The following is a 27,681-nucleotide window of genomic DNA, read 5'->3' on the forward strand; positions in this document are numbered from 1 at the left end:
CTTGAAGCCTTTATGTACAATGTATTAAATAGATATTCATAATGTACATTGTTATGCATTATATCTTTATCTTTGTATATCATTGTCATCCATCCATCCATCCATCCATCCATCCATCCATCCCAAATATGTTATGAATCACTTCGACAGATTATGTCTGCCTATACAGTCCGAAAGCTCCACTATATATTTGCAAAAAAGCACAACATTTAGCCAAATTATTCTCACATTCTAAATGTTGCAGCTGCACGTTCAGTAGCACATGTATTTTCAGCTGACCCCATTTTAGAATATGATAAACCCCCTCCCTTTCAGGAAGAAGCAATCTGGGGCACACAACAACCACCCCCAAGCCTCGCCTACTGTCCTGCTCCAGTTGTTCCCACCGCTGGACTCTGGGGCAGCAGAGCGTACAGTATGAGTGGCCAGAGACACTGAAAACACACAACACCTGTGGACATGTCTGTTTGTCCTTAATTGTTATGTGAATTCTAGGTCACTATACGCCTATTTATTTATTTTATTCCTTGTGTTCGGCAAAGAAATATTGCCTGTATTATATCATTCCAGAAACAGATTTGCACAATGTGCATATGCATGTTTCTTCAACTATGGGCACTAACTAATTATGAAACTTTTTTTTTTTTTTATACTGTAAAAAGGGAAATTCCCACTATGAATTTTCTACCACATTTCAAATAATGTGCTGTGCTTAATAGCATTTTGATGTAGAAACTGATTTGCCATGCAAAGGTAAATTTCATTTCTAGCATTTCATGTAATGTTTATATATGATTACTGTATTTAAATACACATACAACTATGCTTAATAAATTCATAAATTCATGCTTTTTGAATAATTTAACAGCTTGATTGGAAATAAGGCTGAATAAAAATCGTATGTTTTTGTGATATTTTATGATATTATGCATTGCTTCAAATTTCTAGGCCAAGTTACAGGTATATATAAAGAAGAAGTCTCTTATTCTCAAAGCTGCATTTATTTGATCAAAATACAGTAAAACAACAGTAATATTGTGAAATATTATTGCAGTTTTTTATATTAATATATTCTAAATGTAATTACAATTACAATTATTCATTTAGCTGACGCTTTTATCCAAAGCGACTTACAATTGCTATATGTGTCAGAGGTCGCACGCCACTGGAGCAACTAGGGGTTAAGTGTCTTGCTCAGGGACACATTGGTGTCTCACAGTGGATTCGAACCTGAGTCTCTCACACCAAAGGCATGTGTCTTATCCACTGCGCCACCACCACCCTATAACCATGTTATGATAAAGAATTTATTTTTAACAATGTAGAAGCCTTTATTGTCACTTTAATGCACTGCCAGTTTATAAAAAGTTTTCAGGGCAGTTATAATGTAACGTACAGTATAAACATTCTTAATGAATGAATGAAAGAATTTAGCCCAGAATGGAGATAATCTTATAATTTAAGATCAGCCAAAAACTTATATAAATATTAATTCTCTCTTCAGATTTTTTTAAAACAAAAGTACTACACAAATGTGTGAAAAAAATAGATCTTTATCTAAGCGAAAGGTAATGCTCTAAAAAATGCAATATGTGATATTTCAGATATTACAAGCATTGGGATTGTGTCAAGCACTGACAGAAAGACCTGTCCTCAACTTAAGTGGTTTTGGACTAAAACCCAAACCCGATTTATTTCCTTAAACTAACAAAAGGTGCTTCTAATCACAGAAATCTATAATGACCATCTCTTTTGCTAATGATCTTACTCTTATTATCCTGCTATCCTATGTTTTTACATAATTTAGATTATAACACTGAGGAGTTTAAAGTTGATGAATCATGTTGTTATGGATAACAAGTAGAAGAGGTTATTCAGGGGGTTGAGTGTGACCAAATCCAACTATTTCCTGACAGAAGAAGCAGTTGAACGAGAATAAACACTAACTATAAAATTAAATCAGTACTTTCCCTCTCAGATTCAGTGCAAACTTCTGTGCAAGCGACAACTGACTGATTTGACCATATAAAGGTTGCTTTGTTTGTGGTTCTATTTCAGGTGTTTTCTTACACTAAAATAGTCCAAGTTCTATATTATCCCATCTAAAAACAGCAGGGATGACAATATTTGTTCTTGATTTCTAAACAGACCTCTGAATAATGAACTTATGGTCCAAAAATTTGACTTAGAGTCCTTGTAAAATTGGAGCCAATCGTGGAGTATAAGTATAATTATCTCAAGAGGAGGTCACATACACACACCAAGGTCTTGATGACGACAGCCTTTAAATGTGGCAGTTAACTAAAAAATATTTTGAACACTGTTTGTACAGAATACAGAGAAATTGTAATTTACAATATTAGTTCAAACTAGTAATTTAAACTCTGTCTGAACAGAACATGATTAATCACATTTAGCTGGAGTGTGTACTTGACCAGAAAGTGTTTATTAGGCCTCAGAAGATCTCATGACGCAGTTTACAACACTGAGGAAAAAGTGAGTTTCTTTTGAGGATAACCACTATTGTTAAGGCATCTATAGAATCAACATATATTTTCGGTGTGTTAATCATATTATGAGTTTTGAATGGCCTTAACATAAATTCACTGACTGAATGATGAGTGAAAAGACCCAGGCTGAACTTTTTGGCTATACAGGGAGACTACAGCTTTGTTCCTGTTTCATAACTGCGTTACTAGCACAAATACAAATTGATCATGTCTCGTGTTTTAGCTAAGAGCTATGATTGATCTAAACTTGCTATGGCAGTGTGCATTCAATTGACACTTTACATCATGTGTCAACCAAAAAGCCTAGATACAGTATAGCAGCCTTTTAAACTGCTGAAACCGTCTTTAAACATTAAAGACAAGTAAACAGTCAGTAATAAAATAAGAACAAAAAATCTAATTACAAGCATAGCACAAACAAATGGAACAAAGATACAAATGAAATAAACTGTGTTTTTCAGGTCTAACAGTAGCCTAGTTTTCAGAGACAGAAATTCAATAAAGTAATCAAATGTAAAATAACACTGAATGGTCTTCACTGTATAAATTAAATATAGATTAATTCTCAAAGTTCCAAATGTTATTCAGACAAGAGCATGGGAGTGCTTTTATCTTTGTCTTTTGTTGTTGTATTAACATAAATGACAGACAGCAGCAGGAATATTAGACTGCTGTCACTTTAAGACTGGCACGGATCTAATATACTAATACAAATGCGTTTTCTTTGTCATCTGTTTATGTTCAGTTAAGACATAACCAACTATGTTTACAAGGATACCCGCCGAGACGGGCATTTTGTCCATTCAAACGCATGAAGACGTTGTGTAGGGGAGACCGGGTATGGTTGTAACACGGGGAGAGTTGTAACACCACCATTTCCACCAATTGGGGATAAGATAGGAGTCATGCAATCATTTTAATGTTTACCTACTGTCTCCCTGACAACGCATGGTGGTTGACAAGTCTGAAAACTGACACAATCTGAACTTATCGAGAAAAAACTGATTTTGAGGTAAGAAAGTAAATTTTTTGACCAAGACTATTTTTTGTCTAGTATCTAAACTATTGCAGATAAATAAGTTTGACTTATATTAGATTAAAATGTAGTTTCTTAGGCAAAATGTGATGCAGTTTTCCCCTGCTAATTTCAAACCAGTATGCTAATACAGCTAGCTAAACAGTGACTGACAGGGGTGGGGTGGGTTGTAACACACACAAAAAAAGTGTTACAACCATCCCCTATCATACAACTGATTGATTTTAAAGCCGAAGGAGGTCTGGGAAAAATGTGCCCTATGCGGTCTCTGGGCCCACAAAACCTGCACTCCTGGGTTTACCGGCATTCATTTGTCAGCACTGTGACTCTGATTAACACACACACACACACACACACACACACACACACACACACACACACACACACACACACACACACACACACACACACACACACACACACACACACACATAATCAGACAGTCTGTTCCAGAGAGGGATTGAGACATTGTTCTTTTATGTCAATAAACCTGTTTTTGAAGCATATCTTATAGTGTGGCATCCATTTTTGCTTCTTTTGTGTAATTGTTACAACTTACACCGGTATTGGGGTATTGGGGTAGGTTGTAACGAAGGTACTTCATGTATTTGACACCAACTCACAAGGTCTGTGATATTCTTGTAGAGGATTGAATTGGTGCCATTTGTAGTGAACACATGTGGGTACTTTGTATAAAAGTTTGAGAACTCTAGCTACAAAATTCAGTGAGTTATAGTTACTGAAGCAAAAAGTGTTACAACCATACCCGGTCTCCTACTGTCTGGGTGCACACTTCGGATTTGTGCGCACAGAAATCTCCAAGTGTGGGTATCTATGGAAGCTTGTTTCCATCGCAGAATAAAACAATTTGACATATAACTGCAACTTTTTATCTCAGAATTGGGAATTTACAACTTTATAACTCGCAATTACAAGTTTATAGGCTATATATCGCAATTGCAATTTTTAAAGTCCGAATTGCGGGATAACTGCGGGATAGCAATTCTGACTTCTTTTCTCAGAATTGTGAGATATAAACTTGCGATTGCGAGTTATAAAGTCCCATTCTGAGGAAAAAAAACAAACAATTTTTTCTTATATTTTTTTCTCAGAATTGCAAGTTTATATGTCACAATTCTGACTTTATAACTCACAATTGAGTTATAAACTTGCAATTCTGAGAAAAAATATATAAACTTGAAAAAAATATAAGCTTGCAATTCTGAAAAAAAACTACACTTGCAAAAATATGAATTCCATGACTAAAATTTTTAAAAAATTGTGAGATAAAAAGTCGCAATTTCATTTTTTTATTTTTTATTCAGTAATGGGCGTGGTGAAAGATCTTTATTTGGTCGCAAAATCTGTCTGTCAGGATGTGGTCAGGTCAAAACAAAGCAAAACGAAAGCACTTTCACTAGTTGTCTCATATTTTTCTTTTTACCCTATTGTAGCACAAAAGCAAGACACACTAATCTGAAGAAGTTCTCTTTCAGACATTGTCTAAAGAGAAATACTTCACGGTCTAGCCATCATCCCAAGAGGTCACACGTCATAAGCACATGTATTCAGCCCGAACAACTTGTCTATAGCCTACACTATTCACAGTCCAGAAGCCAGAACAAAGAGCACTGACAGTTTAATAAAATTTGACCGTGCCAAATGAAAACAATCAAAGAGGAACACATTCAGTAGGCTACAGACAGTCTTTGTTCAGGGGGATAGTCCATTCATAATAGAAAATAATATTTTTTTTCTGAAGCTTAACTTGATCTGTGAGGATGACAGTTATAGTTCTACAGTCATTTCGGTAAATGTTAAGTTAAAGATTTAAAGGTTAAAGCTAGTCGTCAATATAGCATCTATGCAATGCACTGTCTGTGTCACTTGTCCTCTAGTGGAATTTATTTGTATTGCAATCACAAGTAGAACCTAAAATTAATCTCAGAGGTATTGCCTACAAATTGGACTTGATTGAGTCTTACAATGTCCCATTTTATACAGGTATGTTTCATTACCCTCTCATAATGAGGAAAGGTATTAATAAATAAAAAAAATGAAGGAACTCCATTGTACGGACTGCACACATTTAGGAAATGTCATGTTTATAGGCTACACTGTGATGAAATCCTATTATAGTCAAAAATCTGACTGCTTACAGCCACTTTATTTTCTGACAATGTAATGTACTTAAGAAACCTTTGATTTTTGGTGTTGTTTTACCTTAGTGTTTAAAAAAATGGTCCTTAAAATTATTTATTCTCCAGTTATACTGCTCATAAAAAGTCACATCTTTATATCATGTCATTTCAGATTACAAATAAATAAGAAAATCTTCCATTACATGTGACCTGAGGGTTGTTCCATAAAAGACGCTTAGAAAAGCGGGGATTAAACTCCAAAACCGGACTTGAATGAGCCTAACAAATAAGTTGGGGCTAAAGTGGTTCCATAAAAGGTAATTGAAGTTCACGCAATCTCACTAATTTGGTTTATCAAGTCTAGATAATTGCGTGTGCACGCGTTTTTGAAGCAGCCCTAGAGGTCGATCGTGGATCAAATCGATCCACCATCAAACAGCGTATATTTTATGCTGTTTTTTTCCCCCTCAGTACAAAACTTACATTTTACAGTTATATTCTCCATCTGTAAATGTTAGAAAGTCATGCAAATGTATCCATTTTGCTGCTAATCTTCATATTGAACGAGCGCTGCTGCGCGCATGCGCGCCAAATAGGAGCGCAATAATTAAATATACATTTTGCTTGGAAAATTAATACGCGATATTTTATAACACTAGAAATATCTTCTAATTATAATAATTTATCTTTAGGATGTTGGATAAGTTGCCGTAAACTTCTAGCGAACAGAAGTAGGCTACTTCAGTGAACAGAAGTAGCCTAATTCAGGGAAGTTTATTTTAAGAAACTAAATATATAAAGATACAAAATATAGTTTTGGGTATAGGACCTATGCTACTTAATAAAGATGATGTATACTTATTTAGAATGCTGAGAATTACAGCTTTTAATGCAATACTTTTTGGAGAAAGCAAGAATCCCCAGTTTTAAATGAGTAGAGTTTCTAAAGTACATTATGGAGAGGATAACATGAAATTAAGAGCAAATGTATACATTTTGAAAAGATATGTGCAACTCTAAAATCAAAGAATATTCCATAAAATAAAGGAATATATATTAGCCTACATTAACTACATTTTTATATAACCCTCCCTCCCTTTTATTTCTAGTTATTTTATTTATTTACTTATTTAATATTGAATATTTGATATTTAAATAATATTACTTGAATAACTATTAGGAATTATTAGGAAGAGTTTGATATAAATATGTGAATGTTAGATTTTTATTAATATTTATTTATTGTTTTTTGTCTTTTTCCCCTTAAATCATATGTATGTGTTGGTGGGTATTATCACAAAAGAAAAAAAGTAGAAGGAAAAATAAGGAATATTTATTGGGGGAAAATATGATGTCTTAAGGAACTGTCCATTTGTATAATTGTGTTAAATGTGTTTGAATTGAAAGACATAATATATATATATATATATATATATATATATATATATATATATATATATATATATATATATATATGTATGCTAAAATATTTGTTAGTTGGACATTAGATGTCCCTTATTTAGAATTTTAAACCTACAAGTGTATTTTTATGATAGCAATAACTGTAAAGGGACTATTGTAATGGGGTAAATCAAATGTAGGCTAATATACTGTCAATTACTAAGCTCAGATTCATCTTACCAGTTAAAATTTATATTGTGCTTTTGTAATTATTTATTTTTAATTTTGTGATTTTAACTTCTGCTTTAAAAAGCTTTTTTTTAGATTGTGTTCTAATGTTCTTCTAATAATCATAAACATGTACTACAGCTGCCAAACAAAACCAGAGAGAAATGTATTCATAAATCTTTAAAACAATCTAATTAAATCTTGGGCACAAAACATTCAGCCAGTAAAAAAAGAAAACCTGTAGTATATATATTGTATTTATCTATCTATATCTATAAATACAGTACATATATATATATATATATATATATATAGAGGTCTATATTGTCTAATTTATCATTGCAGCCTTATTTAAGTTGATTTTCTGTATACTGTGTATTTATTTTTGGACTAATAATGGTTAATAAAGTCCAATAATGGCATGAGAGAGTGTCAGTGGTAATATCATTGTGTTCTTGTCGGTCAGTGTTAGAGGATCTGTGTAACAGCTGAGGCTTAGCCTGACAGTTAGCCTGCCCTGGACCAGGCTAGTTTCCCAGCATAAGTTGCCAGGGTAACTGAGTTTGAACTATTTTAAGTTTGCTTTATGAAACAGAATCCACCGACAATAAGTCTGACTAACCAAAATAAGCCTGGCTTGTATTCTAATCTTGTTTTATGGAACAACCCTCCAGACAGTGACTTTTATTTTTGCTGACTTTTGTTGTGAAAGCATGGCGTCACGCTGTGGACCAGGAACTACTTTCCACTCCTCCAGCAGCAGTTGACACTGGTGATCGCCTGCTTGCTATGCCCTTGTTAGCCACGTAGCTAACCTGAGTGCCACATTTGGAAAGATGAATTGAATTGTATATCGGAAAGAGATCTGATAGACCCCTATATATTCCTTTATTGCCAATAGCAGGATGTTACGAGCCGGAAGTGTAGTTACCTGGTAAGTAGAGTAACGTTAGTTCTTTTGCAGCTACAGAATTGAACGCATTTTACAGACTGGAAACCAGGTGATTGGATATATAAATAAAAATGCCTAATCCCATATGTGATATAAATACACTAATTCACAATTTTAAAGGACGGTAGACTGTAAAGATTCGCCCTTAATGACAAATGTTGCTTGGTATCGTTTCCTAAATGACACTGACAGGCTAACGTTACACTACTGCACTAAATGGACACCACCCGAACACTGACTCACTTGTCACGTTTTTAGATAAATTACATCAATTATTAACAAAAATTCTACGTTAATATCATAATAATATACTTAAAATATAACAGTACTAATTTTAGTCTAATTTGACATATTTACTCCAATTTTAAAGCTCTAAGTTAGCCTTTGGACAGCTGTTATAGGAACCACCAAGATCTTCTCTGAATTTTTGTTTTGCGTTCTTGCTTAAAAATGTATTTTAGTCACTTAAAAGGTAACGTTTTCAGGCATTTGTCGGTCTATTAACACAGCTGTCAAATTTGGGACTTTATATCTTATACAGTGATGTTGTTTTGCATGCTGCGTGTGTCTGACAGAAAGCTGCCAACATTTAGGCTAAATTAAAATAGAATGATATTTTTCATTAGTTAGTTATTAACAACTTAGTTTTATTAACAAAAACCCCTAGAGTTAGTCAGTTACAGCTATAAATTGTCACTTAATCGAAAACGATAGCACACCGCGTGAACCATTAGTGTTTTGTTTATCATTTTCAACCCATTGTAACTCTAGCTTCCAAGTCATTCTCATAGTTTCAAAACAGTCTTTTTTAGCTTTGCAAGACCTAAAATGTGTTACAGCTGTCAAATTTGGCACTTTATATCATATAATACTATGGTGTGGTTTTGCATGCAGTGTATGTCTGACAGAAAGCAGAATACCTGCCAACATTTTCGCTATTTAAATAGCTTAATTCGCTATTTAATTTTAGCTTTTTAACAATATGTTTTTACAGTAAGAAAATACTGAAAAAGTGTATTTTTCATTAAATGTTTATTGCTACTTAAACCCTAATTTTACTCCATAACAACTATAAATTGACACACTTGATAGTAAACATTGGCATTGCGTCAGTTCTATCAGCTGGCCCATTACTTTGATACTTGCTCTGGGCCATCGAGCCAACCGTACTCTTGAGCCCTGCATTTGAACAATATATTCTTACATATATTGTTATTAGGGATGCACTGATATGAACATTTTGGCCGATACCATAATTCTTCATATTTGAAAGTCGATAACCGATATATTGGCCGATAAATCTAAATCGAACTTTTTAAATAATTTTTGAGAGCCTGATTACAAAATCAAAAGTCTCACCATTAAACGCCATGTCACAACCACACAATTATAATGTTCTCATTATAATTTTATGTAGCCTATATGACAGAATTGCGCTGCACATGTTGCACTTAACTGTATTTTCCTTTTCAAAGTGATTCCAATCATATTTCAAGCAATTTAAATCCATTATGGCGAACAGTGCGCATCTGAATTATCTCAGCTAAAGGAAATAGTCCATTATTTATCGACATTATATATTTTTTTATTGAGCCGATAACATTAATGAACATATATCAGCCGATACTGATATGGTGGCTAATATATCATACATCCCTAGTTGTTATAATCTGGAAAATAAGAGACTCAGAAGAGTATAAATGTGTCAGAATGATCACAGTGTCTCTCTCTCCACAGCATTGCCTGCAAGAATCTGCTTCCCTCCAGAATGGGGGTAAAGTTCAGAGTTCCGTTGCAGAAACTGCACCCATTCTCTCGTGCCATCCATCACCGCTTCTCTGCTAACAACAATCCACAAAGACCACCTCACTGCTCAGCGGCCCGCCATTACACGTCTCTCTCCAGGCTCCCCATGCGTCCTCCAAAATCCCGGTCAGGAGGACACGGCTATCAACAGCACCGGACATTCTGGGTCGCCCGACTTGCTGCCAGACTGTTGAAACTGAGATACATCGTGCTGGGTTCAGCAGTTGGAGGTGGATATACAGCGAAAAAGGTACGCTTAACTATTTGGTTGTGTTCAGCCAATTGAAATGAATGACCTCAAAAGCATTTTACTTGCACATGCAGAGTCTGAATTTAAATCTGAATTTGAATGAACACTGGGTGTTCTGCTTGTCCTATTTCAAACAAGAAACAATATGCAGATATATTAACAAACATACTAATTGGCTGTTGGAATCAGGCAAAATGTTTATTAGTCCACTACTAGTCAATAAATACTGTCTGTTCTGTTTTTACAGACTTATGATGAATGGAAGGATATGCTTCCTGATATGAGCCAATACACATGGATTGTGCCAGACTTCATTTGGGAGCTGAGTGAAAATATTGATTTAGGTAAGTAATTCAGAGAGCCATATTTTGATTAAAAAAATGCTTATGCTAGGGATTCATTGATATTAAATTTTGTCTGATTTGATAACCAATAATTCTTTATATCTGAAAGCCAATAACCGATATATTGGCAGATAAATCTAAATATTTATCTTATAAATATTTATCATATTTTTAAATAATTTTTTGAGAGCCTGATTACCAAAACAAAAGGCTTACCATTTAAAGCCATGTCCCAAGCACTTCAACAAAAATCAAACATACTGTAGCCTAGTTAGAACAAGTGGAAGTTTTACACTCCAAGAGCCAAATTTATGTATCAAAAAATAAAAAAAAGTATTGCCTCACAATGAAATAAAAATATGCCTAAATAATGCAAACAAGTTATTAGACAACAAGTACAAAAAAAATAAAAAGGCATGTGCCATGGATAAATAAAATGGAACAGCCTCCACATGGACAATAATGAATTTTAATTAAACCATATTGTTGATGAAAATAATATGAGAAAAATAAAAGTTAAATTAATAATGCAGCAATATTCTTGCAATAAACGAAACAAAAAAACATCTAAAATTAATATTACTTTTTAAAATAATAGCATTGCTGTTTGAGCTGTGTGTGCGAAGGCCGGTCAGCCATATATCGGCCGATACCGATATGGTGGCCGATATATTATTTTATTCTGATATATAATATATATATTGTTTTTGTTTATTTTAATTAATATTTTTAATGCAAGTGCACTGGATACATTTAGTTGGGTTGCTAATGATGTAATTTCTTTGCTCCCGAATAAAGACAAGCTCGCCAGAGCTTTGCCTGAACTAGAAGAGATAGCCAAACTACTACCTGATATGGAAAAGATCGGAGAGAACTTCACTTTCCTGAAGAGCCTCCTCTCCAGCGGTAAGCAATTTCTTTCACACACACCTCATGATGGATACAAACTGAATAAAGAGAAACGACATAGAATAAAAAAAGAAGAAATTAATACTTTTATTCAGCAAGGATGCAATAAATTGATCAAAAGTGACAGTGAAACAGCTGTGCTGTTTTCAACTGTTTTCAAGATTGATAATCTCAAGAAATCTTTCTTGAGCACCAAATCAGCATATTAGAATGATTTCTGAAGTATCATGTGACACATAAGAAATGGTCAGCTTTGCCGTCGTAGTTTACTGCATTTTTTGTGAATGTCAGACCGTTTATGTGAATGTGTTTGAATGTTAAAATCTTTAAAGCTTCAAGGTGCTAAATCTAACCATGTGGTCCATGTGGTTTGTCTCTGTGATTTTTGCCAACTAAATGGATCAGGATATTCTTAGACACTGCATTGCTTATAATCATTTTCATATTACCATTAGGAAGAAACTGATTATATAAGACATTGAGGCATTTTAAGATTTTTCACGTAAGTCTGGGTTATTTATTTGCTTAACATGTTTTCCAGTGTACAGTGCTGATGACACTGCTTGTCCGCTAGAATCCCAATCAAATATGTAATGGAATGAGCGCTCCATGCTTTTTCTACAGCCTTCATTTTATTTTCATTTCATTTGTTCCTCTTGTTCCTCCCTTCTCCTCTCCCTCCCTCCACGTTCTTCACAGGTTTGGGTAGTGAAGTCAATGGAGCTTCTGGTCTGCGTCTGTTATTAGGTGTGTAAATGCCTCACTTAGCGTGCCTCGATTCCTCCTGATCTGCTGCACTGATGTAAAATGGATTTAAGTTGATGGTGGGGTGTGCGCCTCTAAGGATGGACCAGCAAAACAGGGAATAATCTTTAAAATATCATACTAATGTTGTTAGTCAGAAATCGCTTTATTGTCTGTACAGAGCTACAGCTTCTTTATGTGACAGAAGCTTAATATTATTAAGCTTAAAAGATAAAGTAAGCTTCCTGTTGCAGTTGCGTTACAGTGTTGCGTTGTCTTTCAAAAGTCTGGGGTTGGCTATATTTTTTCTAATGTTTTCGAAATAACTGTTTTCTATTTCAATATGTTTTAAAATTGAATTTATTCCTGTGATGCAAAGCTGAATTTTCTGCAGCGATTACTCCAGTCTTCAGTGTCACATGAACAGAAAATTCAAAGAAACAGCATTTATTTTATTTTGTAACAATTTAAATGACTATACTGTCACTTTTCCTCAATTTAATGCATCTTTGCTGAACCAGTGTATTGAGTTCTTTCATAAATAAAACACCAGCTTACTGACCCCAAACTTTTTAACGCTAGTGTATATTTAGTCTAAACTGGATCACAAAGACTCAAGTGTTATTTAGTTTGTTTGACTTTTTATAATATACCTTTAGCTGAGATCTTTTAACTGGATGCTACAGCGTTCAGATGCATTTACAGTAGAGATGCAGTTAATGACACTAACAGTATCTGTGAATGTGGATTTCTCCGATTTTAATTGTCTTGCCACTTGGTCCCTTGACTTCACCTTCTCCTCTCTAATGATTTTGTGAGCCCTTCCCTGTGTTTGTCACTTTCTCTCTCTTTCCATCGATATTACTAATTTATTCTATATGTGTGAAGTTCTTACAGCTCAAGAGTTTTGAAAAGTACACTGACTGAATATCTAATCCGAATTCTTGCTAGCTTAGAGAAGGAACGATTGTTTAGAACTGCATTTTTATGTAATGTTCATATCCCTGTTCATGTTTTCTATAGCATATTGCACATATTTTCTCATACAGTATATACTCTCATTACTACACTCACTACAATCTTAAAATAATATGCTCTGTTATGTAGTCTTAAAGTGTGCCTTGATAATTTATGAACTATTTCTCAAGCATTTTTGCACCATTTACTTTTCAAACCTTTGAGTCTCTTTTGGGATATGGTGACTTGATGTAATTGCTTTAAACTACAAGCAAATATATGCTTTCGCATGCTAATTTTTGTTGTCACAAGACAGTTATTTTTTCTAAATGTGAAAAAAGGGAACAATAATTTGTATTTGTATGTTGTATTTATTTTTTCTAGAAACCACAGGTGATTCATCCCTGAGAGCACCAGATATCCCACCAACGTCTGCATCCATGTCTGACAGCAGTGACAAACAGTTCAAGAAGGTAAATGTCTCTCTTTTCACTGCATAAATGATGTTTCAAATGGCTTTTCTGAATGCTAAAGCTTGACCATAATATTATGACGGCTCTTTTCATCATTTAGTATTTTAGCCGTTATAATAATTAAAGCAGCTTAAGTTTTTTATTAGCATTTTTCTGCCAAGCTGTGTTGCTTGTTTTTTTTTTTTCAGCTTTAACTGAGTTGCCAGTTGCTTTGCTATTGTTTTGACTATTCACTATAAGGCAACCACCATTGGTTGATGACTATCCTGATGTTTTGTAGTCCTGGTAAATATAGACACTGTTTCAGTAGCTTGTGGCAGGCAACTTGCTAATGCTGAAGTTAAGTTTATCTTTTATCAACTCTTTCCCCGACATTGCCGAGTTATCTCGTCTTTTATGAGAAAACGCTTCCCTGCCATTTTACTGCTTTCCGTGTTGTCACTGTTGTAAGGTAGGGGGCGCTGTTATGCATCTCCTGAACTAGGCTAGTACTGTCTCTCCAGATCAAAACACAGGCAAAGAAGCAGAAACGAGCGATCTCATATGTTTGCAGATGCATATGAAAAATAATGCGATGTTACCGAATGAAATGTTGACCCAGAAAGTGCTATTTGAAGCTTTGGGGGTGTTGATGTACTCCGTCTACTCCATCTATGTTTTGATCACCGTACTGAATCTGATCCAGATGTAGTCTTTGACAAAAACGTGATTTTTCTCAGCTTTTTGCTCAAAATGTAGCTTTTTTTTTATGACACTTACCCACATTGTACACGATTGTTTTTGTTTAAAAGCAGAGGGTCTGTTCTTTCTTTTGATATATTGCATGTTCAGATATTCATACAACAAAATATTCTGGGGGCCATGATATTTTTGTGAAAATTATCAAAAACGCTGGCGGTTTCTGGCAACAACAACAACAAAACGCTGGAAAGTGTTAAGCTGCCCCATTACTCAACTTATTAAAATTGTTGTTTGTGAGCAGTCTGCATTTTGCTCTTGATATTTTTCCTCTTTTGGACACCTTCACATTATTTGAACGAATTGTCTCTCTCAGTGTACAGATGTCTCTTTTTATTGTTTGACATGCTGAAACATTGACTTAATTTTAGATGTTCTAAAATCTTCTTTTTCCAAGGTGTTTTAAAGGTCAGATCCAGTTGTATAACCTAAATCCAAAGGGTTCACATATAATTTGCCCTGCAACTGTATTTAAACCCTTATTCCAGGAGATTGATGATTCATTTCTGTCTTTCTAAGCTTATTGTCTGTCTAAAAGCTTCCCTCTCCTTAATTCCATGTTTGTCTACCATGGTCATTTTGTGCTCTCTGAGAAAACTTGCTTCTCTGAGAGCAAAGGATTTACTACTTGATATGCTAATGTTAAATGTCAGTGTTCTGTTTTTCATTTTCTTTGTTTCATCACTCATAAATCACTTTTTGTCTACAGTGGAAAACTATACACTTTTCAGTTTATCTTAGATTAAAACTGAAGTTTTTCATATTAGCATTCTTAAAAAGAGCATATATCCCATAAAATGTCTTAACAAACAAGGTTGTTGCAGTTATATTGGAAGTCTAAGCATATTTACACTTTCATTTAGTTTGGGGTGAGTACATTTATTTTTAATACTTTATAAGTTTATACTTTTATTCATCAAGGATGCATTAAATTGATCAAAAGTGACAGTACATTTATAATGTTACAAAAGTTTTTCATTTCAATTAAATCCAGTTCTTTTCAAATTTCTATTCATTCAAAGAAATTTTTTTTCATGGCTTCCACAAAAATATTTAACCACACAACTGTTTTCAACATTGATAATAATAAGTTGTAATTCTTTAGCACCAAATCAGCATATTAGAATAATTTCTGAAGGACCATGTAACACTAAAGACTAAAGTAATGGCTGCTGAAACAGTTATTTGGAATTGTAATAATATTTCACAATATTACCGTTTTATTATATTTTTGATCAAGCAAAAACATAAAAAAATCGTACCTACCCCAAATTTTGAATGGAAGTGTGAGTGTGTGTAAGACGAAATGATACAATTGAATTAGCCTAATACATATATTTGGAAGCAGCGGCATTGAAAGATGTGTAGTAAATATTTGCTCTCTCCAGCTTCAGGCTTTGCACTGTTCTGCTACTCAATCACTTATTCCTCAAATGCTTGCTTTGCCATGTAGCACTAGTTTTATATGATATTAGTTCATCTATTAAAACTTAGATGTGCCCTTACTGCAATTATAGCAGCTTAGTCAACAACATTGACTGTGAGTGCAGGTCTAGAATGTGACTCAACATTATTACTAGTGCGAATAAATGTTCTCTTTTTAATTTCCTCTGATGTTCGAAGTTCAGCTCTTCCCCTCCCGTTTGCTGAGAGACCTTTATGGTAATTTCTTATGCTCTTTAAGATTTTAGGTTCGCCGTAACCGAGTTCAAAACTACTGTATTATCAAGAGCAGTACATTAAGTGAGGTGGACCATTACCCAAAGGCTCTGCCATGTCCTCCTATTGGTTGGTAAGCAGGTTGATTGACTGCCCCTCTCTGTCACTGTGCCGTCCCTCAGCAGGGGCTGCTCAGCGAGCTCATTCTCATTCAGCAGCAGATCCAGCAGCATGAGGAGGAGATGCGGCGGGCGGCAGCCAATAATGCTCCGCCTCCGCCGCTTGAACCCAGTCCCAGCCCGGCCCCGAACCCCAGCCCCTCGCAGTCCAAACGCAAGGTGAAGGTCCACTCCCCCACCACCCGTCTGACGCTGTGGCTCTCATGCCAGTCTTTGACTGCCTCACGCCATTCGATTTTAGTTACGTCAAGCTTTTAAAAGGATATATTGAATTTTTGACACTCAGAAATATTTATTTCTTAAATTCTTATTAGCTGACTATAATTAATATTATTAACTATTGTTTATATTTATATAGCTAGTGGAATGGTGGAGGTATTCACGACTGGTGTGAGAGAACTACAGCTTTAATATACTTAAGTTACAAGCCAAATAAGTAGCTCCACCCATCCAAGCGCCTGTTGGAAATTACACGCGAGAATTTAGCTTAATCCGCTTTTGTATTTTAATTTAATCTGAGCGTCTGTATGGCTACATGCTCTTCCCACCAAAATGCTGATTTCACTGTGATCTTATTCCATCTCATAACTTATATAGTGGGGTACAAAGTCTTAGACCACTAGATAAAACATTTTTGTTTATTTAATAAATAAGTTTTCATTACAAAATATAGAGGATACTGAGACTAGTTGGGCTAAGTTGTCACAAAGCCTGTCTCTATTTAAACATAAAATTAAAAACTGCCTTTAATCAGAATAACTTTTGAATTCTGTCCTCAAAAAATAAAATTACAGTATCATAATTTTGTAATAGGTAGATTTTTGAGGAAGATTTTTAGTCAGGTGTCAGGGATATTTTTCAGAAATGTCGGGTCAGGGCAAGCTGAAATGTGCATTATATGTTATGAATATTTTAATTGCAACTTTTGTTGGACAAAACACTGATCTGACATTTTTGTACCTTTTCTTACTTTGGATATTTTCACTGTTTCATGAATTGTTTTTTTTATCATTATTTAGATTTAGCTGAAAAGCCTATAATAGTTTTTTTAATGGATTTTTTTTATTGTGACAACTTACCCCATACAGTCTGGCAAAATGCCTTTCTATTTTAGAATGGTCCAAAGAGCATTTTGTGATCTTTAACGTAAAAAGAAATCTGACCTTTTGTACAAATGTTTTTACATGATCAAAGTCACAAACTTGCCCTAGAAATAGAACAGAACGTTATGTATACAATATTTCTTATTCAATTAATGCTATAGTGTTTCTTGGTTTATAATTGTAAAAATAAAAATTACTTCCAAGATTAAATAAACTTTATTTTTTGAATCTCAGATTTTCAGAGTGGTCCCAGACTTTTGAACCCCATGGTTTGCGACATAGACATTGATTTCTAACAATCAAACTGAGTGACTTACAAACAATACAGTGAAATGTTTCAACGTTTCATTCAAGTAGTAGTATAAAGTGAGTCTTGTATATTTTCATAATTTTTGCGATAAGCCCAAACTCGATCCATTCTGCCTCGCTCATGCAAACCCATTTATTTACACAGTCCCACGTGTACAGTTTATATTCACTGCATGGAGTGGTGTGCCGTCCTGCCACATGGAGTGCAATGCAATTTGCTTCAGCTGTTGGCCAGCAAAATTAACCTGCCTCACACCAGAAACAGTTACATAGTCTGTCTGCACATAGGCAAAAGACATGTTATTTAGCAGGAAACCAAAAACATTTTATATCACACACCCTTGTATTTTACGTAGACGTGTGTTTGTGTATGTTTGATGTTTTCCTTTGTGTCCTTTCCTTTGTGTCCTATCATTCACTGATTTTCTGTGATTTGCCCTGTAGTTTGAGGTGTGTGTGCTCAACAATTGCATTGCAGGTGCGGGCCAATAAATGATTCAAGAAACACTTTTGATGTGTTGATTTATAATCTAAGCATTCTTCACAAATCGGGTTTTTTTTGTGTGTGTGGTGATTTGTGTAAATAATAAATGATTGATTAAATGCTTGGAAGTGTAATTTCTTCTCTTTGCATTAACTTGCCTTTCCTCTGCTGGGTTACTCGCTGGAATTGAATGCATGAGATGTGCAATGACTCTTACAGGGGGATATTAGGAAGATGATCAGCTGTCCTGAAAAGAAATAACATGATCATAGTCTGCTACATTGTTTCTTGTGCTTACAGTCATCTGATAAAGAAAGAGTTGATCAGCTTCAGGAAGAACTTCTTCGAACTCAGGTATTGACTGTTAAATGCCATTGATTTTAAGCCTTGATTTTGAGTTGTTCATTTTTAAGTTCATAATCATTTTAAACTCCATTTCTCTCATGTTTGTATAGATGAAGTACCAACGGATGCTGGAGCGTCTGGAAAAGGAGAATAAGGAGCTGAGGAAAGTCGTATTGCAGAAAGATGACAAGGGGATTCACCAAAGAAAAGTCAAGGTCAGATTCTTTTTTTATCGGTGAATACAAAGAACAAATCGCTGAGTTTCGTTGAAGCATTTATCCTGTTTTTGATCCTGTGCAGAAGTCTTTGATTGATATGTACTCTGAAGTCCTGGACATTCTCTCGGATTATGATTCCAACTACAATACTCAAGATCACCTGCCAAGGGTCAGTGTTATTCTTATTTATTCTTCTTTTAAAATGTCAAAAATGTACACAAAGCTAGTGATTAGTAACTATTTTGAAAATCGATTAATTTGTAGATTAATCTTTAATTAATTGATTAATTGGGTATTCTTTCCATCAGAAAATGTCTATAGAATGTATGCTGCATTGTGCAAAATGGTTTAAAATATAAAGATTACAATATAAAGTCAAAAGTTAACGAACCACAAACTGCATTTTACAGGTAAAAGTTAGAATTCTCTACAGCAAAACTCACATTCCCTCCTCTGAACATAACTTATTACTGCAATCTGATTATTTCCCTGTAATATGGCCTCATAAAACACCTTCTCTCCTCTAGGTGGTAGTGGTTGGAGACCAGAGTTCAGGAAAGACTAGTGTGTTGGAAATGATAGCTCAAGCTAGAATCTTCCCCAGAGGCTCTGGAGAAATGATGACCAGGTCTCCTGTCAAGGTGCTTTAAACTAATTCACTTCCCAACTTCTCCTGACCTCTGATTTGATGCTAAAAAAATCTTAATATTATCAATGTTGAAAACAGCTGTGCTGCTTCATATTACCTGACTTGTTTTATTCTGAAGGTGACATTGAGTGAAGGCCCTCACCATGTAGCAATGTTCAAAGACAGCACTCGTGAGTTTGACCTCGGGAAAGAGGAGGATGTAAGTATCTTAAAATGATGTAGTACAAGTTTGTGAGCCTCTATGTTTGACTGTCAGGTCACTGATATGAGTTTCTTTTCTTTTCTTTTCTTTTCTTTTCTTTTCTTTTCTTTTCTTTTCTTTTCTTTTCTTTTCTTTTCTTTTCTTTTCTTTTCTTTTCTTTTCTTTTCTTTTCTAGCTTGCTGCATTGAGGCACGAGATTGAACTCCGGATGAGGAAGAGTGTGAAGGAAGGTCAGACAGTCAGCCCTGAGGTGAGACCCTTGTTCCTTCAGTGCTTTGTGAAGACATTTACTCTTGAATCTGCCTAAATGATTTTATATTCATCATTCATGTGTTTTCTATTTTGTCTCAGACCATTTCTCTAAGTGTAAAGGGCCCAGGAATCCAGAGAATGGTGCTTGTTGACTTGCCGGGGGTTATCAGTGTAAGTTTTGTGGACATTTTCATACAGTTTTACTCATCGCACATAATATAAGCTTATACATCTATGCAGAACATGTTGCACTGGTTCATGACTTTGTCATTGACTGTTTCATTTGTGTACAGACTGTGACGACCGGCATGGCTGCTGACACAAAGGAAACTATTTTTAGCATGAGTAAAGCCTACATGCAGAATCCAAATGCCATCATCCTATGCATTCAGGGTGAGTTTTCACTCTTTCATTAATATATGTGTACTATCACTGTTTCTAGCCAACACTATTAATATTTCTCTGTCTCTTGTTTTATTTCTCTCTTTCAGATGGCTCGGTAGATGCAGAGCGTAGTATAGTCACTGATCTTGTCAGTCAGATGGACCCTCAGGGCAAAAGGACCATCTTTGTTCTTACCAAGGTTGACCTGGCAGAAAAGAATCTAGCTAGTCCGAACAGAGTAAGACCTTTAGATATTTCACTACACAAAACTCCCAATACTAAGTGCTACCTGCTGTATTAGCCACTAGAGGGAGCTCCTTTTTATCCTCTGACACTAAGAAGGAAATATTAAATGCTGTTGTCTGCAGGTGATGGCATTCATGGGAATGTTTTACACTTCATATACAAGATTAAAATATTTTGTTATTTGCCTCAAATTATTCATTTTCTCTATTTGTAGATCCAGCAAATTGTTGAAGGCAAATTATTCCCAATGAAGGCCTTGGGCTACTTTGCAGTAGTAACCGGCAAAGGTAAAAAATTAGATCTTTCTCATTTGCATTTTGATGGATTTAGATGTCATTCAAACCCGTGATGGTTTTGTAGGCAGTACTAATGAGAGCATAGACTCCATCAAAGACTACGAGGAGGACTTCTTCCAGAACTCAAGACTGCTGAGGTAGGACTCAAATGCATATTTCTACCTTACCTTTTCTATAATCTGTCACATGTTTTTGATTGGACAGTCTTTAACCAAACTGCTATAGGGATGGCATGTTGAAAGCTCATCAGGTGACCACAAAGAACCTGAGTCTTGCTGTGTCAGACTGCTTCTGGAAGATGGTGAGAGAGTCAGTGGAACAACAAGCAGATGCCTTTAAAGGTAAGATAGAAAATAAATACAAAATGTGTAGATTGACACGTCCCCAGGACCAGGATTGAAAATCACTGTTCTAAAGCTTCATGATAGCACTCTGCGAAGAACAGACTGAAAGAATGTTTTTTTTTCCAGAAACATTTCCTATTCACCCTCTTTCTCAGATAGGTCATTTTTGTCTTCACTATCCTTTTAGGACAGTGGTTCGCAACCAGTGAGCCAGGGACCATTAGTAGGACCTTACTGAACTTACAAGGAGGCCTAAAGATGACTTAAAATTATTTAAAATAAGACAAAACAAACATTTAAATAATCTGAAATTATTAAAAATTATAAATAATAACAATAATAATACAAAATCACCCAAGGTAAAAAAAAATCAGATTTTCTAGACTTGGAAAAGTCATGTAAATTAAAAAAATCTTTTGAACTATTTTAACATTTTTATAGTTAATACAATTTTTATTGTTATTCAATCAGGTAGAAATTGTGAGTAATTTAAAAATCCTTATTCTTAGTATATTTACCCTTTTCTCCTTTCTGAGTTCTGAGAAGCAGTTTGGGTTTCTATTTGCTCCAATAGCAAAAGAAAAAAATCCCTGATAGCATTTCTAATGATTTTCCGAAAGGGAAAACAATATTGAGAGATCGATTACGGTTGTCGGAAGAGAAAGGTGTCAAATGTGCCGTCACTCCCTGTCGTACAAACACCCTCACAGCAGGTTTTCTGAAATGTAATTCCAAGCTAATTTAACAAAGTGTAGTATTACATATATATACAAAATATAAAACAGAATTGCTAGATTTACAATGTTAATAATTGGAAACGCGTCATCAAAGTCTATGAAAAATGGTCCATCGTTACTCGGTATATCAAAAATAACTGAAAAGGTCATGGGTCCTCTGATTATTCTTATGGACAATGGGGAGCCTTGAATTCAGAAAGGTTGTTAACCACAGCTTTATGACGTCTGAAAACCATGAAATAAAAAAGGCACATGGACTGTGCTTTTAAGTCTTTAGTTTGATTATTGTTATTTTTAACTCTTAACAAGATGTTGATTTTCAAGGGCATTTTGAGAAGAGTACACATCAGCTCTCAGGAGACCCAGTAAATAAACCTTAATAGAATCCAAACCAACAGCTTGACAGCCACTTAACTCTGAAACCCACCTCAGCAGAGCTGTTTCCCCAGTCCTGTGCGTGCTGATTCCCGTCACACTTCACCTCAGCTCAGACGTTCTGCACAGGGCACGCTGTAGACCTCCACGCTGCCAATTAACAGGCCACCCCTGCTAACGCTCTACCTCTAGATTTATTACCTGACCCGGGACGCTCCTCAAACCTTTGTGTGGGCTATCGATCTCCACAGCTGCACCAGGGCCGGTCCGATAACCAGAGCAATTAGCGTCATCTCCATTGTGTGAGCGAGACGTCCGGCCCGTGTGTGTGCTGGGGACGCGGGGCCCCAGGGGGACGTGGGGTTGCTGATACAGTGCACGCCTGGCTCCAGGTGCATTGATCACGAGCACAGCGCAGGCTATCTGGTGTCCCTGTTCGGGAAACGAGACAGAGATGGGAAGTGTCTGAAGAATAGGGCTGTTGTCACTGAAAAGTTTTACTCAAAGTTCACTCTATTATTTTAGGTGGCTAAGTGAACTTTGAACACATTGTTTTATAGAAAATCTTTTTTTATTTTTTTCTAGTATGACATCAATCGCAATGTTGCTAATGTTTTAACCTACTGTACGTCTGACCTACTTGCTACAGTCATATAAACTGAAATCGAAATGTTATGAATTTTGTAACACTTTTTACTGCATGTTAGAGGTACTGAGATTTCACTGTTGTGACTTTATATAAGACACACTGTCCAAAAAATTATATAATGGGATAGTCCAGCCAAAATTGAGATGTCAAAATGTTCCAAACCAGTTTGAATTTCTTCTATGTAACAGAAGAACACATTTTGAAGAATGTTCAATACAGTTTTGGTTTATATCGACTTCCAGTGTAAGGACAAAAAAATATAATGAAAGTCAATGGGAATCTTCTTTTGTGTTTTGCAGAAGAAAGTCTTACAGGATTGGAAAGACATAAGAGTGAATAAATGATGACAGATTTTTGGGTGGACTATCCCTAGTTTTAAAAACATAAAAAATTTTCCTTTACAAATCTATAGATATTAATGAAATTGATCTAAATTCAACTTTCCTTCCTTGTTGACCAGCATCTCGATTTAACTTGGAGACTGAGTGGAAGAACAACTATCCTCGCTTACGAGAGCTTGACAGGGTAAGATTCAGCTCCTGCCTGATCTAGACTAGATCTTCAAGTCTTGGACACCTTGTTAAGTGTATTTTATTGTATTTTATAAGTATGGCATATAATCAATATAACATTATTGAATATTAGTAATGTAAATATGTTGCTAATGTGCTGTCCTTGCAAAAAGAAAGTGGGGAAAAAAGTAAAGAAGTACTTACAATTCTGTAATGTACTGTAAAAGCTCCCTAATAAGCATATGTGATATGACCAGAGCTTAAGTTTATGTTTTATACTGTATATGTCATGCTCTTTATTCATAGAATGAACTCTATGAGAAGGCCAAAAATGAGATCTTGGATGAGGTGATCAGCTTGAGTCAAGTTACACCAAAACACTGGTGAGCACTTCTTTTTTCATTAAATATAAAATTAAATCAAATTGCTAATTTAAAAAAAAAAATTCATAATGCATGCTGTGTGGATGGCTTCTTACTAATTTTGTTCTGCCTACTACGTAATTGACTTTGGATTTACAAAAACATGAAGTTGGTTCTTCCAACTTAAATTTCTTCTGTAGTAGTGTGTTCGTTCGTTTGTTCGTTCGTTTGTTCGTTCGTTTGTTCGTTAGTTCATTCGTTCATTCATTCATTCGTTCATTAGGTGTGTTCGACTTTAAGCAGCGCTGTGCAGACCAATCAGTATTTGACATCATAGTAGAGTGAGAGCGCTTCGAAAGCATACAGAGCCCTCTGTTCTCGCTATGAGATCAATCTGCGCAGCACCTCTTCAAGTTGAACACACCTATTTGTTTGTTCTTTTATTTGTTCATTCATTCATTAGTTCATTCATTTCATTTCATTTCATTTTATTTATTTATTTTTTATGATATTTTATTCTATGATATTAATTCTTTGCTAAACATACCTTTTGATATCACACATCCAAGGTCAAAAACCATGGACAATATTGAACATGTTATATTGTGTTAGTAGCATATATCAGCAAAACCACAACAAATGAGGAATACTCACTCTTCGACTCATTGTTGGCTGACTGACTTTAAACTCAGCTTCTCCATCTCATGGCTTCAGGGCTGCCTCTACCATCAGAATGCAGAGCTGCAAGCTGTACTTGGAGTTATGATCCCCAAAACCCAAAGGAGCAAGCTAAATGAAATAGATCAGATGTTTGTAGGCGGCCCAGTGTGCTCCATCAGCCTCTCAAATCAATGGCATGATGAATAGCTGGAGGGTGGCAGCGCTAGTTTGGTGTTATTGAAGATGTGTGTATATTGATGTGCCACGATAGAACAAAGCAAACAGGAAGCTATGAAATATGGTGCCTTTTATGATAAATGAGCTTGACCGTCACCCTCGGAATATTCTCATCTTTGTCTTAATGTCAAGTCCTATACTTTCCACATGACTGTTTAGAATTATGAAGTACATTTTTGATGTTATTTGATAGTTGAGGGGACTGAACATAGCATAATTAACATTGTTGATTCTGCTCTTGGTCTCTATTTGATAGCAGTTTGGTCATGTACATACATTTTGTCCTTGTAGGGAGTCCATCTTACAGAAAAAGCTTTGGGAAAGGGTCTCAACACACGTTATTGAGAACATCTACCTGCCTGCCGCCCAGACCATGAACTCGGGCACTTTCAACACCACTGTAGACATTAAACTCAAGCAGTGGACTGATAAACAACTTCCTCATAAAGCACTAGAGGTAATCATCACTGGTGAAACACTGGTCTTTCCTTTGTGCTGAATGCTGATATTTAGTAGTTACATTTCCCAAATCATCAGGTTAAAAGACTTTTGGTTTTAAAAGGTTTTTGACATCCCCTTTGCTCTCTTCTAAATTTCATATGATATTATATTACCATTCAAGTTTGAGATCTGTAAGATCTTTTTAAAAGGTTTTTTTTTTTTTTTTTTTAAAGAAGTCTCTTATGACATTTATTTGATCAAAATTACAGTAAAACAGTAATATTATCAAATATTATTAGATTAAAAGAACTGTTTTCTATTTTGTTGTACGTTAAAATGTTATTTATTTCTTTGGTGGCAAATCCAAGTTTTCAGTAGCCATTACTCTAGTCTTCAGAAATCAATAGTATTTTTGAAATACTATATTTTTTGCAGCAATGTGAAAATCTTTACTGTCACTTTTGAGCAATTTAATGCTGGATAAAAGTATTAATTTAAAAAAACAGCTACAAGTTTTTACTGACCCCAAACTATATAGTGCTATATAACACCATGTGAAAATAAAATTTCTCTCGTCCAGTTTTTAAATCTATCCTCTTTTCTTTCATACTCAGGTTGCTTGGGAAACGTTGCAGGAGGAGTTTGCACGATTCATGGCAGAATACAAAGGGAAAGATCAGGATGACATCTTTGATAAGCTTAAGGAAGCTGTCAAAGATGAGAGCATCAAACGACACAAGTGGAACGAAAGAGCCATGGACAGCTTGGTAAATATCATGCACAATACCAGAAACACCATAAATTCAATATAGAATTTATAACCAGAAATAATATGTTATTTTGCTAATGCAGCACACAAGGGTTTCTTAAGTGCTGTTGGTAAATGTTACTCATGTATGTGCGGTACAGAGAGTGATTCAACACAACGCTTTGGAGGATCGTTCTATCACAGACAAGCCCCAGTGGGACGCTGCTATTCAGTTCATGGAGGAAACGCTACAGTCCCGTCTTAAAGACAGTATGTCTACCCTTTATAAACGCATTTCTTGTCTCTCTGTGTATGGAGTGTGTGACTCATCTTCCTGTGTTGCAGCTGAGTCAGTAATAGCAGATATGGTGGGGCCAGACTGGAAGCAGAGGTGGTTGAGCTGGAAAAATCGATCACCAGAGCAGGTTGGACAGACAAAACTACATATTTGTCTTTTTTTAAATATATTTTTTATGATCATGGAGCCATAATTAAGTGTCACTGTATTTGTAGGTACTAGTGAAAAGAGTCAATGTAATTTTCTTTCCTAATTGTAGCACATCCGTAATGAAACCAAAAACGAGCTAGAGCGTCTGTTGAAGCTGCATGAGGATCACACAGCTTACCTGGCCAATGATGAAGTCACTACAGTACGCAAAAACCTGGAGGGCCGAGGAGTGGAGGTGGACCCTGTACTGGTCAGTGAGACCCTGAGTAAAAATGTGTAGCATTACTACCTGCACATCTGATTTTATGCCTTTTTTTATACAAATGTGTGTATAACTGATTTCTCCCTGTAGATCAAGGACACGTGGCACCAGCTCTATCGACGCCACTTCCTGCAAAAGGCATTATCACATTGTAACCTCTGCCGGCGAGGTTTCTACTATTACCAGAGACACTTTGTAGACTCTGAGGTAGAGAAGATGCCTTTTTTAGGAAAATCTTTTTTGAGAATTAAATGTTTAATGAGATTAAATGTATTTATATATGCTTATTTAAATTTTTTTGAGAGGAAAAAAATAGATACAACAAAATTAAGCATTTTAAAGTGCAAAAGTTAAATAAATAAGTAAATAAATGTAATGCATTTAACATTTAATTAATCTCAATTGTATAACCACCATTGGTGTCTGTGTTCAGTACTCCAAAGTTATGAAAGTTATTAACAGGAATTTATTTAAAAAGGAAAACCAGAAATTATTAATTATCAATAAAACAAAAGTCATTTGCACTCTTTGTATAACTGAGCTGAATTATCATCAAAGCATTTTTCTCTCTCTTTCGGCCAAAGACTGAAAAGTTTCTGTGTTTCCTTACTTTATATACAGTACACAGTTTATGTAAAATAGCTGTTTTTGTCTTGGTTTGTGTTAAAAGATTATATTTAGCTAATAGTTTCTCATATTTCTCTGTGTTCCAGCTTGAGTGCAATGATGTAGTTCTGTTCTGGAGGATCCAGAGGATGTTGGCCATCACAGGCAATACTCTTCGACAACAGCTCACTAACACTGAAGGTAAGCTTTCCTGCAAAGTCTTCAGTTTTGGTTGTCTCTCATTACTAATTAAACAGGCTTCAGTGAGAGGGAACAGTGATAGACCACTGGTAGCATTTCCATTCCATGTTCAAACAACACAAGCATTTGTGTGTGTGTTTGTGTGCAGTGCGGCGCTTGGAGAAGAATGTTAAAGAAGTATTAGAGGACTTTGGAGAGGACAACGAGAAGAAAGTCCAGCTGATCACAGGCAGGAGGGTTCAGTTGGCAGAAGACCTCAGTAAGTTTATCCTCATACTTTCCCT

At 35.3% G+C, this 27,681-nt stretch overlaps 1 protein-coding gene across 4 annotated transcripts in view; it reads left to right on the forward strand.

Moving 5' to 3' along the window:
* The first annotated feature begins 8,042 nt into the window (after positions 1-8,042).
* opa1 (OPA1 mitochondrial dynamin like GTPase) overlaps positions 8,043-27,681 on the forward strand; it is a 34,870-nt gene continuing 15,231 nt past the window's right edge. The window contains exons 1-29 of one of the 4 annotated variants that reach the window (XM_084128560.1): positions 8,078-8,250; positions 10,006-10,324; positions 10,572-10,668; positions 11,467-11,574; positions 12,277-12,324; positions 13,663-13,751; positions 16,331-16,486; positions 18,524-18,577; positions 18,679-18,783; positions 18,869-18,955; positions 19,314-19,427; positions 19,554-19,634; positions 19,813-19,887; positions 19,989-20,060; positions 20,183-20,282; positions 20,381-20,511; positions 20,734-20,806; positions 20,880-20,952; positions 21,041-21,156; positions 23,381-23,445; positions 23,739-23,815; positions 24,983-25,148; positions 25,747-25,899; positions 26,042-26,150; positions 26,226-26,305; positions 26,438-26,578; positions 26,681-26,797; positions 27,304-27,397; positions 27,546-27,656. In XM_084128560.1, coding sequence (XP_083984686.1) covers positions 8,222-8,250; positions 10,006-10,324; positions 10,572-10,668; positions 11,467-11,574; positions 12,277-12,324; positions 13,663-13,751; positions 16,331-16,486; positions 18,524-18,577; positions 18,679-18,783; positions 18,869-18,955; positions 19,314-19,427; positions 19,554-19,634; positions 19,813-19,887; positions 19,989-20,060; positions 20,183-20,282; positions 20,381-20,511; positions 20,734-20,806; positions 20,880-20,952; positions 21,041-21,156; positions 23,381-23,445; positions 23,739-23,815; positions 24,983-25,148; positions 25,747-25,899; positions 26,042-26,150; positions 26,226-26,305; positions 26,438-26,578; positions 26,681-26,797; positions 27,304-27,397; positions 27,546-27,656 — 3,040 coding nt within the window. In that variant the 5' untranslated portion in view covers positions 8,078-8,221. Of the gene's footprint in view, positions 8,251-10,005; positions 10,325-10,571; positions 10,669-11,466; positions 11,575-12,276; positions 12,325-13,662; positions 13,752-16,330; positions 16,487-18,523; positions 18,578-18,678; positions 18,784-18,868; positions 18,956-19,313; positions 19,428-19,553; positions 19,635-19,812; positions 19,888-19,988; positions 20,061-20,182; positions 20,283-20,380; positions 20,512-20,733; positions 20,807-20,879; positions 20,953-21,040; positions 21,157-23,380; positions 23,446-23,738; positions 23,816-24,982; positions 25,149-25,746; positions 25,900-26,041; positions 26,151-26,225; positions 26,306-26,437; positions 26,579-26,680; positions 26,798-27,303; positions 27,398-27,545; positions 27,657-27,681 lie in introns of all 4 variants that reach the window. The other 3 variants (XM_084128561.1, XM_084128562.1, XM_084128563.1) reach the window with 3 other exon arrangements.

This window comes from Abramis brama (genome assembly GCF_963993115.1).
Source record: "Abramis brama genome assembly, chromosome: 11".
In the NCBI taxonomy this organism is placed as follows: Eukaryota; Metazoa; Chordata; class Actinopteri; order Cypriniformes; family Leuciscidae; genus Abramis; species Abramis brama.